The sequence below is a fragment of the Phoenix dactylifera genome, unplaced genomic scaffold (assembly GCF_009389715.1).
Source record: "Phoenix dactylifera cultivar Barhee BC4 unplaced genomic scaffold, palm_55x_up_171113_PBpolish2nd_filt_p 000356F, whole genome shotgun sequence".
In the NCBI taxonomy this organism is placed as follows: Eukaryota; Viridiplantae; Streptophyta; class Magnoliopsida; order Arecales; family Arecaceae; genus Phoenix; species Phoenix dactylifera.
Window position 1 is genome coordinate 288,952 of NW_024067814.1, and position 13,581 is coordinate 302,532.

Sequence of the window (13,581 nt, forward strand, 5' to 3'; positions counted from 1 at the left end):
ATGAGTTCAATTTTAGAACCCTACCCGGCCCCACCGATCCTTTAAATAAAGTCGGATTGGGTTTAAAGGAGTCGGATCAGATTGGGTCATGGGTCAATCTAACCCATTTGCAGCCTTATATATTAATGTTATGTTAATATATTATAAATATATTAATATATTTATTAATAAATATTATTTACTAATAAATAATTAACTTATATTTATTAATTATGAGTAAATCTAACATAGTATTACTAATAATTAATATATCTATTTATATACCAAAACATACCAAAATTTATTTATAACAAGAAATATATTTCTAATATATAATTAATTTAAGAATATTTATTAACTCATGTAGATATATTTTAATATTCGAAATAGCAAATATAATAGGGTTTATGCAAGTGGGTCATAAATGGCCAACAAATGGACTGAGAAAACTTGTTATTATTTAAAGATATTATTAGAAATTTAGAAATATTTTTGCACAAGATTTCCTCTAACCAAAAATAGTAGTTTTTTGATGTTATTTTTTTGAGTAATTTTAACAAAAATCAAATGTGGTAAAATTTATTTTCCTCCACAATTATTTTGCTAGATAAATGATTCTCAAAAACCATTAGATTACCTTGTAATCTCCAATATCTCAACCATACAAACCCTAAAAAATGGATTTTTTTTTTGCTACAACGGATGGCTCATATACATCTAGTGTGAAGACATCTAAAAAAGTCAAAAGACAATAAGTCTCAGAATGTTTTAGACAACTCCCTCTTCCCCACCTATAGGGCCCCTTTAGAATGGTCGACCACAAATGAAGCCACCCAATCTATAGCTTCATTAGCCTCTTTATATACATACTTGGCATGGAAGACAACATCTCTACTCCCTATAGCCCAAATATCCTAAAGCAAAGGGTGGCACGCACCCACGCCACCGATGCTCCCCAGATCCAACCAATCGCCATGATCGAGTCACAATCAGGCACGTCTGCGTTGGCCTGCAGAACAAGCCAGGCTTGACATATACCAGCCCAAGCCGCCCTCAGCTCCGCCTTCAAAACAAAGATGTCGAAGATCTAGCATCCGCCAGCAACAACCATCCTTGGAATTTAGGCCTCTGATTACAAAAGTTGCACCACCTCTCCTGCCACCGTCTAGCATGCATCCATCAAAGTTGACCTTAAGGAAGCATGGGGGTGGGAGCTCCTAAGTGAAAATACCGTTCGTGGCGCTACAAAAGCAAATGTAAAGCTCCAGATGCCCCAAGTTATCAAAGACCCGTCCAATGAACATTAATGGGTAATCTTCGCTGCCTATGCATGAGCCCGCTTTACCGACGAACCTCGGTCTTGGGCTACTCTCTCCAATGCACAAGCATTTCTGGCTAGCTAGATATGGTAAATGGTATAAGTCACCACTATGGCCACCTGCCGAGTCGGAGGGGCAATGGTCTACCGCCTGAGCGCCCACAAGAAGGAGCCCAAGGGACACCAAGCCTCCGATGGGATATCAGCGAGCCTCCAAACCCTCCTAGCTCGCTCGCACTGAAATAGAGCATGGTCCACAGTCTTATCTAACTGACACCTAGGGCAGTGAGGTTGGATGCCCAGTCCCTGCCTACTCAGCACCGATCTTGTTGGCAGCGAGCCCTAAACCACCTTCCAAAGGAACAGGGCCACCCTTGGTTGAAGGCCGAACCTCCAAATCTAGGCACAGTCCTATCTCGGGTGCCGCTCACTCTGAAAGAGGCAATAGATATCTCCCACTTTGACTCGAGGCTACAGGATGTATTCCAAACCCTCACATTTGGACTAGCACATATGTAACTAGCAGTGACCGGACTCTCTCAATGAGATACTCTCTAAACAGATGGCCAATCCGACTAGTATCCCACTCTAACCCCTCAAAGCGGAGAAGATTGCAAACTCGAAGTCCGCCCGCGACTTCAACATTGACCATGGTTGGCCAGAGCCTCATCGAAAGAGTATCCACCAAGGGTCCTCCACCACATCTACACTGCACCTATTGCCGATCGGCCATTTGGAGTTAGCCAAGGCAGTAGGCACATACCTGCAAATCTTTCATCAGAGGAAGTATCTCCGGCCACTTTTGAGCTGCCTTACCCATCATCCCTGGTCCTACCTAGTAGTTATCACCTGACTTCAAAAGCACTTGCGGCTCAAGAACAAATCTCACAACATGCCGAGCAATCAGCGCCTCTCTTCTCAAAAGAAGAGATTGAAGACCTAGCCCTTCCTCGCGAGTCGGCTGATGGATCATCTTCTATGCCAGTGACCATCGCAATGGGAGCCTCAGAGAAGGTCTTGGAGGGACAATATTGCTGGACATGAGATAAACCGGCATAATTCAGATCTCACCTTGGATTCAGTGACGTCTTCCTTTGACTGTGGATTTGATTCCTTCCCGTAGAAAAGTCTTTGCGTTTGATTCCTCCAGCAAGTTGGGAAACTGCCACGTGAATTCCCCTGTAGATTGTGGTACAATAATGTGACTGTACCTTAGCTTTCACAACAAGAAGCCTTTTATATTGGAGCTGGGAGGAAAGGAAGAAGGCTTCCCTCGTACACCTCAGTTGGGAAGGTATTTATAGGGCCCAAAACCTCAACTCAGAGACTCATCTCGTTACAAACAACTTCAGCTCGTTAGTCCTATCATTACCAAATTCTGGAAACAATGCTGTATTCCACCGTGGAGTTGATCTCTCAGCCAGCTCTCAGCTCGCTCCTTGCCTTCTGCATCTGCCATCTGATCATAGCCGTTCTCTTGCTGAGTAGCAGCGGCGGCGTCGCCCAAGTCCAGCCCATCGCCGATAGAAGATGGAAGTTTGCACGAGCCGATGGATATCAACAGAAGAAGACCATGGCAAAGAAATGGGAGGAGATGATGAGGTGTCAAATGGGTGTTAATGGGGAAGATGATGAATTGAAGAAAAGAGTGGAGGAATTTATCGAAAGGATGAATAGAGTATGGAGAGAAGAGAGGGAGATGCTCCGACCCATTTCATTGGATAAAGTGGGAGCAGAATTATTAGTTTTGTAATTAACCATAATAGCTAAGCTCCTGTTTCCGAGTTAAATATTAATGGAGAGGGAGAAAAAGAGAGAGTGAGCATCTTAATTTCTATATTGAAATAAGGAATTTTAAATTTTAAAATATTTCAACTAATTGCATCTATCATTTTTTTTCCTACGATATTCTTCACTTAAACCAAATATCTTTTGACTCCACTAATAGTAAACAACTGGTGTTGTGAATTCTAATTTTATTAAAAATTCTGATACGCATGTGAGTCACCACGTCGTTACGTCAAGCATGTACAGGCAAGCAGAGTTAGCAAAAAGATCTCAGGCTTCTTGGCACTCATTTGGTTGCAGATTAAGGGCTATGTTGCACTGAGAAAGGGGTATGTTAACCCTCGAGCAAGAAGGTGGAGTTTTCAATTTGCTGCTGAGAACTGATGCACCAAACCCCTACTAGGTTCTCGAATGAACCTCACAATATACAAGGGGTGCCATAATCTCATAGGGTTGGATGCCAAAGTCATCAAAAGATTGTTGTTGAATATTGTGCTCGATTCCACGACTGTCGAACCACTCTGTTCTTGCAAGTAATATCAGTTAACAGGGTTTTTCTAAAGACAGCCTTAGCTCAAACATCAATGAGAACAGGTGACACATCAAAGTTCAATAGAGTAACAATCATTTCAGTTACACAGAGTGAAATTTTACTGAAACAAGCAAAGATTTGGCTCCAGCTTAACTGATTAAAAACCCAAGTGTTGCATATTAGAATAAAGGAAATCATCAAAGCTAGACAGTACTGGATGATACAATCACATGAATTGCTAATCAAGTACGAGCCCTATGAAACAAACAGGCTATTTGATTCTACTGTTGGAAAATGTAGATTACTGAGCTTACAGGATAAATTAGGCACAAGTGCGAGAGCTCCAGTAACCCCAATGCAGTATCTGTTATGCCGCTGAAGCAACCAACATTAACGTGTGCCAAGTTCTGATCAGTTGGAAGCCCCCAAGGTCAGCAATGTATGATGCCTCAAGTGAATTCACTCTCCAGGTTAGGATGCATTGATATCAGCAGGGAAGTTCCTGGTGTCATCAGGTACTGGAGGGTGGAGAGGAAGACCAAGTTTTGCCTCTGAAGGAGGTAGTTGGCATGAGTTGTCTTCCGGCATTGCTGAAGTGCTAGTCCCTTGGTCACCACTGTAAGCCTCCTCTGCACGCGAGCAGGGAATCTGGACAGTAGCTGACGGAAAAGAGACTGATGTAGTCTCTAACTTTGGCTTCTTGCTCTTCTGCTCCATCAGGTTAGCCTGGCAAAAAACTGCCCACTACAATCTATTGTAGGATAGCAGAAGGAAAACCAATCATTCATTGAATTAAATTGTTGCTAGACCGCGAGATGTAACTTTAAGTTACAGAGGCTTTTGAAAGACCAAAATATAACTGAAACCAGAATCTCAATTTCCAAATTATATTAGCTAATTGATATGTTGTGCAATTAAGTGGAATTGAATATACTGTTATATGCCAATAAGATTCTGTTGCACCCTGCAAACGTTTTGTGATTCCAAATTTATATACGACCGATGAACAGGAAGACATGTACAGAAATGAAAAAATATATATATTACCTACATGGCTGTATAAAATTCCACATAACTACACATGATTTTTCATTTCTCTAATGCTGATTTGTAAGTTACTGAGAAAGCACTCTTAGACTCAACGGAAGGTAGAGCAAACAGTTTTGATTTACACATAAACCAAGCATCAAAATTGCACTGAAAGAAGGGCAGAGAAAAAGTAAATAAGGAGATGCCTCCTGAATGGTAAAGCAGTAAGATTTTATAGCATGGAGATCTGGAATGTGTGAAGAAAAAGTATTACCTGCACAGGACTGGCAGCTACCATCAGACCAGCCACTCCTCCCCCAACAACTCGACCATCTGGGCTTGCCAAGAAACACTCATGCCGCCTGATCGACTTCTTGTCCCTCCATTCTCATTTGGCATAAATGATCCAGATAAGGAGAGTAATTCAAACAGGCCCCTAAAAATCAATCCAGTGAAATGTGTAACACATTAGGGGCTGTTTAGATAATGCCTATGGGATTTCTATGGGATTAGGAATAGAATTTTAGATATAAAGCACATCAACACCTGACTGGCTCATATCAACTGGACCTTCCCAGCCCATTCCCGCTGGGTGAACATAAAGACTTCTCAGGTCTTTAGTTTTTTTACTACAGTTTTAGGGCCTCTCCCAAACCTCTGGTGCTCTCTCCCAGTCTCCACTCTTGCCCCCTCCCCCTTCCCTCTGATGGGGTTTTTCTAATATCATGTATCCAACCAGATTTCATGGGATTCTCCAAACACGCCCTTAATAGGCAATAAAATCTACAGAACTAAATCGTAGCATAACAGCAGAAGACTGATGAATATTGAAAGATAATATTATCATGAATATATAATAAAAGTATGCCGGAAATCTCAGATTTGAAATAGTAGACAGGTTAATATTGATTACATATTGTATACTGGGAAGAAAAAAAAGAAAAAAAATATATACATGCACATACATATATATATATATGTATATATACACACACACATACATATACGTATGGTATACATACATATATGTGTGCATATGTGTGTGTGTGTGTGGATATATATAGACACATACATATATGTGTTTCTGAGGCCTCTACATAACCCTACTTATTCAGATATTGAAATTAACAAACTAATAATTCCCTTAGAGAAAAAACAAAATAACAGAAACAGAAGAATTCATGTAACCAAGAGATTCAATAGAGTTCATGTAACCATAAACATCAAGCTATTACATCTCTATGGAATTGGGCCGTTAGTCTCTGAATTATATATATGAGTTTTTGCATGAATCCCTTTGAATATCGGATTTTGCATGCATACCCTTCCAAATTAATATTATGTATGTATATCCTCTCAAAACACTTGTTTTGCTATTCTACCTTTTTTATTTTTGTTTTTGCATATGTACCCATGCTATCTAACAATGCTAAAAAATTAACGGTTTTAAATAAAATGATTAAAAATACTTTAATTGGTAGACATGCAAATAGATCGCGATCCCGATAGCAAGAGAAAAAGATAAGGACAATAGCATAATTTTAAAATTTTATTTTATTTTAATTAATATAAATATTAATTTTTCTTAACACCGTTAGAACAACCATTATATTAGGGGCATTTGTACAATAATAAAGTTTTACGAGGGTATACATGCAAATATAAATTTTGGAAGCATATTCATACAAAATCCGATATTTAGAAGGATATCCATGCAGAAAACCCTACATATATAATATGTGTGTGTGTGTGTGTCTATATATAAGTATATATATATATATATATATTATATATATATATGTGCGTGTGTGTGTATATATGTATATATATGTGTGTGTGTGTGTGTGTATCTATGTATAATATATATATATAATCTATGTAGATATATATCTATTATATATATGTACTATTATATCTATGTAATATATCTATGTACATATATATATAATATATATATATATATGTATGTATGTAATATATATATATATCTATGTACATATATATATATATATATATGTATGTATGTATATATATACATATATATATATATACATACATATAGATATTATATATATGCATGTATGTATGTATATATATGTATGCATGTATGATGTATGTATATATGTATCATGTATGTATGTATGTATGTATATATATGTATGCATGATGTATGTTATGTATATGATCATGTATGTATGTATGTATATATATGTATGTTGTCAGCGCCCACGCCGGAACCCACTCAACCGGCGCCGCCACCGACGTCGGACAAGCAAAGAGAGAAACAAACGGATAAGCACTCTCTCGCTCCCTCCGACACCGGACTCAAGGATACCACTCGCTCCGCTGCGAAGGGCAAAAGATTACCCCTGGTATCAATAGGGGTAAAACACTTGAGCACCGCAACGGATTATCAGACCAAAGGAGAAGAAAGAAGAAAATAGCAAAGCAAACACAAAGATGTAACGAGGTTCGGCTACAAGTAGCCTACGTCCTCCACCGCTCCAAATCTCAATTAGGATGATCTGATTACAGAGATAGCACACAACCCGAATGATCACAAGCGATCGCTCTTCAAGAGATTCACACAGAATTCCCTTTGCACAAGAAGTAGGATCCCAATCCTCTTCTTCTCTAGAACCCTAGCCACAAAACAAGAGTCTCTCTCAAATATACGGCAATCTCTATACCCTAGGGCTCCATGAGTCCTATATATAGTCTCAAGACCTTCAGAATCATAGCCGTCGAAACGCCAACAAAACACCAAAAGAAAACTCATCCGTATGATTTTCCGCGAGCTCGAGTCGACTCGACTTTAGTTCGAGTCGACTCGGGCACGTCTGGACAACTTTCAGTATGACTGGCACGATCTCGGGTCGACTCGACTGTTCCCGAGTCGACTTGACTGTAGCTCGATCGACTCCGACAGTCCGCCAGACAGAACTATGCAGAATTAATTCTCCTTCAATTCTCTTCATCACCATGGTCTCCACATACCCCAACAATCTCCCACTTGGAGACCTTGGGTATATCCTCTTGTTACTTGGTTCCCTCTGTGCTCCCGCTGAAACTGGATCATCCTAGTGAAATCGGTACGATGCCTCCTCAACGTCTTCAAGCATGAAGACCAGCAGAAGCTGAACAACTCCTCAGCTTCTCCACCGTGACGATCCTTCGTCAACATATCTGCAGATCCTGACTTGTATGAATTTTCTCCAACTTGACGAGTCCCTGCTCGAGCAATGACCTCACGAAGTGGTACCGTATGTCAATATGCTTCGTCCTTGAATGGAAAGCTGAATTCTTCGCCAGATGAATTGCACTTGACTATCTGAATATAACATGCAATCCTTCTGCTCCTTCCCAAGCTCCTTCATCAAGCCTTGAAGCCATATTAGTTCCTTGCACGCCTCTGTGGCTGCCACATACTCCGCTCCGTAGTCGACAATGCAACAACTGGTTGCAACCTGAAAATCCAACTGACGGCTCACTGCCCAAGGTGAACAAGTACCCCTGCGGTGCTCCTTCTTCCGTCCAAGTCCCCTGCCATGTCTGAGTCCACAGAGCCCTGTAACTGGATCTCAGAACCTCCATAGCAAATGACATGTGCTCAGTGCCTCTCAGATACCTCAGTATCCATTGACCGGCGCCAATGCTCCAAGCCTGGGCAGCTCATAAAGCGACTCACAACTCCCACTGCTTGAGCAATGTCTGGTCTCGTACACACATAGCGTACATCAAGCTCCCACTGCCGATGCATACGGGATTTTTGACATATTGAGCTCCTCCACCCGCGTCTTCGGACTTTGCCCTTTTGAGAGCTTAAAATGGGCACCCAGCGGTGTGCCAACAGGTTTGGCACCCTCCATGCAGAATCTCCTGAGTACTCGGCTGATGTACTCCGCCTGAGATAGTCTGAGGATATGTTTAGACCTATCTCTGCTGATCCGCATCCCAAGGATCTGTTTTGCTGCTCCTAGATCCTTCATTGCAAATTTTCTTGACAGCTTCAGCTTCAATTTTGCAATCTCATGCATGCTAGCTCCTGCAATCAACATACAATAGCAAGATAATGTAAGATGTACCGAAGTCCCGGAAGTAGCAACAGTGATCCTCCTGACATCTCCTGTATCCTATCTCAAGCATGTAACTATCGAACTTGAGATACCATTGTCTGGGTGCCTGTTTCAAACCATAGAGGCTTTTCTTTATTTGCAGACTAAGTCACCCGTGCCAGCTGCAATGTATCCCTCCGGCTGCTGCATATATATCTCCTCATCGAGATCTCCGTGGAGAAAGGCCGTCTTCACATCAAGCTGCTCTAAGTGAAGATCCTCTACTGCCACCATGCTCAGCACCGCTCGAATAGAACTCATCTTGACTACAGGAGAAAAGATCTCTGTGAAGTCGATACCTGCTCTCTGCTGAAATCCTTTTACAACCAGCCTGGCCTTGTATCGCTTCTTCCCCCTTGCTCTTCCTTCAGCCTGTAAACCCATTTGTTTGACAGTGCTTTCTTCCCCTTGGGCAGATCCACCAAATCCCACGTTTGATTCTGCTCCAATGACTTCATCTCATCATCCATGGCCAACTCCCACTCCTTCCTGGTATCAACCTCCAATGCCTCCGTGAAGCATTCAGGTTCGCCATTATCTGTGAGCAGCAAATAACTAAGAGTCCCATCATACCTTTGAGGAGGCTTCCCATGAGTACTACGAGTGGACCTTCTTAGTTGTGGAGGGGGTGCCAATGCTTCAGGTTCTTGCTCTGACTGAGTCTTCTGACCAGAATTTGTAGACTCCTCTTCAGGATCCACAAAACACGGCTCAACAGGTTTTGTTTCTGATTCAGTGCTCTGCTGCATTTTCTCATTGAATACCACATCATTACTACGAATGATCTTCCTGTGTTCGGGATCCCAAAGCCGGTACCCAAACTGTTGACCTCCGTATCCAACGAAAATACACTTCTTTGATTTGGCGTCTAGTTTGCTTCTTTGACTGGAATCAACATGGACATAACTGGTACAACCGAATACTCGTAAGTGCGCCAAATCAATCTTCTTCGCTGTCCATGCTTCCTCAGGAATCCCAAATTCAAGTTTCTTTGATGGCCCTCTGTTGATCAAGTAGGCAGCAGTGTTAACTGCTTCCGCCCAAAACTGCTGTGGCAATCCAGCATGTATCCTCATACTCCTGGCACGCTCATTAATTGTTCTGTTCATCCTTTCAGCAACTCCATTTTGTTGTGGTGTTCCTGGAACTGTCCTTGCCTGACGATCCCAGCATCTGCACAGTAGTCCTCAAACTCCCTGCTACAATACTCACCACCGTTGTCCGATCTCAGGCATTTCAACCTCTTTCCTGTCTCGAGTTCTACCATCGCCTGCCATCTCCTGAAGACCCCAAATACCTCTGACTTGTGCTTCAAGAAGAACACCCAAAGCTTCCTGGTAGCATCATCAATAAAAGTAACATAGTACTGAGATCCACCAATGGAAGAAACTGGTGCAGGCCCCCACACGTCCGTGTGCACGAGATCTAGCTTTTCTTGCTTCCGAGGTTTACCTTCTTTGTTGAATGAAACACGCTTCTGCTTTCCGAGAACACAATCCTCACAGAAGTCCATCTCAACACTCCTGAGACCCTGCAGCTTTCCCAACTGGTGCATCACCTCCAGTCCCTGATAACTCATGTGCCCAAGTCTACAATGCCATAACTTGGTGTCCACATCTGCTGCAACAACTCCAATAGAGTTCTCCGTGCCGTTGGTGACATAAAGTGTCCCAACCTTCTTGCCACTAGCCACCGTCAACGAACCCTGGATATCTTCCACTGATCAGCTGTGAAAGTAGCCTTGTACCCCTGGCTCGCCAACTGTCCAACAGAAATCAGATTCCTCTGCAGTTGAGGCACGTGCCGTACGTCCTCAAGCTCAAGTGAAGATCCAGAAACCAACTTCACTTCCGCGCTTCCCCTTCCTTGTATGGTGCAAGGCTCTCCATCCCCTAGGTAGACTTTGCCAAAGTCTCCCTTCTCATATCCTCCAAGAAGCTTCCGTTGGGATGTAGCATGGAAAGACGCGCCCGAGTCTATCACCCAAGACTCGTCACAGGTAGAAAGATAGAACGAGGGCATCCATATCACCGTCTTCAGCAAGATTTGCCAGATCCTTGCTGACTCCTTCGGTGTGGTCGCCTTGCTTCCCTTTAGGAGATTTGCAATCCCTCCTAAAGTGCCCCGTCTTCCCGCAGTTCCAGCACTTCGCTCCCTTGTTCTGAGGTGCTCGAGACCTGCTGGATCTCGACTTCGAGTCGCTTCGAAATCGACCGTCCTTCTTTTGTCTTCCCCGGTCAGAGGTGTTTAGTGCACTTCCAGACGACTCCGTAGCTCCAGAAGATTTCCTTCTTGCTTCTTCACTCAGAAGCACTCCCACAACGTCATCAAAATCAACTTCCCCGTTGCCGAAGAGTTGCTCACCGCCATCACCAGGCCCTCCCAGCTATCAGGCAATCCGGAGAGGATTAGCAATGCCCGAATCTCATCGTCAAAACTAATCTCCACTGACTCCAACTGGGCCGTGAGTCCATTGAACTCGTTGAGGTATTCTGCTATGCTGCCGCCATTTTTCATACGAAGATTAAACAACCTCTTCATGAGAAATACCTTGTTTGATGCTGAGGGTTTCTCGTACATCCGCGACAATGTTGCCATCAACTCCATCGTCGTCTTCTCGTTTTTGATGTTGAATGCCACTTGGGATGCAAGTGACAATCTGATGGTGCCGAGCGTCTTCCGATCGAGGACCTCCAGTCTTTTCTTTGCTCTACCTCCAAGAGGTAAATAGAGATCCTTCTGGTAAAGGTAATCTCTATTTGCATCTTCCAAAACCCGAAGTTCGTGCCATTGAACTTCTCAATTCGCAACTTCCCTTCATCCGCCATTGCAGAAAACCAATAGCTCTGATACCAATTGTTGTCGCGCCCGCCGGAACCCACTCACACCAGCGCCGCCACCGACGTCGGACAAGCAAGAGAGAACAAACGGATAAGCACTCTCTCGCTCCCTCGACCGGACTCAAGGATCACCTCTTCGCTCCGCCTACGAAGGGCAAAAGATTACCCCGTGGTATCAGTAGGGTAAAACACTTGAGCACCGCAACGGATTATCAAAGATCAAAGGAAGAAGAAGGAAGAAAATAGCAAGCAAACATAAAGATGTAACGAGGTTCGGCTACAAGTAGCCTACGTCCTCCACCGCTCCAAATCTCAATTAGGATGATCTGATTACAGAGATAGCACACACCCGAACGATCACAAGCGATCGCTCTTCAAGAGATTCACACAGAATTCCCTTTGCACAAGAAGTAGGATCCCAATCCTCTTCTTCTCTAGAACCCTAGCCTCACAAAACAAGAGTCTCTCTCAAATATACGGCAAATCTCTATACCCTAGGGCTCTCATGAGTCCTATATATAGTCTCAAGACCTTCAGATGATCATAGCCGTCGAAACGCGAACAAAACACCAAAAGAAAACTCATCCGTATGATTTTCCGCGAGTCGAGTCGACTCGACTTTAGTTCGAGTCGACTCGGGCACGTCTGGACAACTTTCAGTATGATGGCACGATCTCGGGTCGACTCGACTGTGGCTCGAGTCGAGTCGAACTCGACTGTAGCTCGAGTCGACTCGACTGTAGCTCGAGTCGACTCTGACAGTCCAGACAGAAACATGGTTTTTGCGGCTTTTCTCCTCTCGGATCGACTCGACGAGCCTCGAGTCGACTCGACTGTTCCCGAGTCGACTCGACTGTAGCTCGAGTCGACTCCGCCAGTCGCCAGACAGAACTATGCAGAATTAATTCTCCTTCAATTCTCTCATCACCATGGTCTCACATACCCCAACAATGTATGCATGTATGTATGTATGTATATATGTATGCATGTATGCATGTATGCATGTATATATATGTATGCATGTATGCATGTATATATATGTATGCATGTATGCATGTATATATATGTATGCATGTATGCATGTATATATATGTATGCATGTATGCATGTATATATATGTATGCATGTATGCATGTATATATATGTATGCATGTATGTATGTATATATATATGTATGTATATCTATATGTATGTATATATATATTATGTATGTATATCTATATGTATGTATATATATATGTATGTATATATAATAATATATATATATATATATATCTATATATATGTATGTATGTATGTATGTATGTGTGTGTATAATGATATATAAGATACAGACACATACATAAAAACATATATACAGCCAAATGCATACATGACTCGCCTTACTTTAAATGCAGAAGGAGATATTAATGGAGACCACATAGTACACAACTACACATACTATCTAACAGTTAGGTTGAAACCAATAATCATAAAATCAAATGTACAGCAAGTTGTATGTAGTTTATTAAGGATCAATTTCATTGATAGAAATTTCTTGGGAAATACACCAACTAAAAATCAGGCATGGTTGTGTAAACCCAACTAATTAGCCGCTGATGATGGTGTTTACTGATTATATACAATCCATTGCGTACTCTGCTTAAGCAACTCCTGCATTCTTTCATCTTCCAGCCTTCTGAAGCAAAGATTTACTAATATGTGCTTACCAAAAGTAAAATTCCTCGAATATGGAAGATGTATGCAGTTTCTTAAATATAGGCATTCGCATTATGTCATTTAACACAAATGTAATGAGCACACTAAAAAAAAGTACACCAAAAAAGGTACACCAAAGAAGAACAAACATTAAACAGAAAAAGACAAAAGTTACAGGTCATGACATTGACAATGTTTCTATCTACTGAGCAAATTAGCTAAGTAAATTAGCTAATGCTTATCCATTCTAATAGTTTGTTAAGTACTTGTTAAATACTGCAT

General features: G+C 41.9%; 1 protein-coding gene across 2 annotated transcripts in view; it reads right to left on the reverse strand.

The window, feature by feature from the left end:
- Window positions 1–3,701: 3,701 nt before the first annotated feature.
- Window positions 3,702–13,581, reverse strand: part of LOC103697946 (AT-hook motif nuclear-localized protein 1-like) — a 35,261-nt gene continuing 25,381 nt past the window's right edge. For both annotated transcript variants that reach the window (XM_039118478.1, XM_039118479.1), the window contains 2 exons: window positions 4,921–5,081; window positions 3,702–4,368 (listed from right to left, as the gene is read on the reverse strand). In XM_039118478.1, coding sequence (XP_038974406.1) covers window positions 4,944–5,081 — 138 coding nt within the window. In that variant the 3' untranslated portion in view covers window positions 3,702–4,368; window positions 4,921–4,943. The remainder of the gene's footprint in view (window positions 4,369–4,920; window positions 5,082–13,581) is intronic.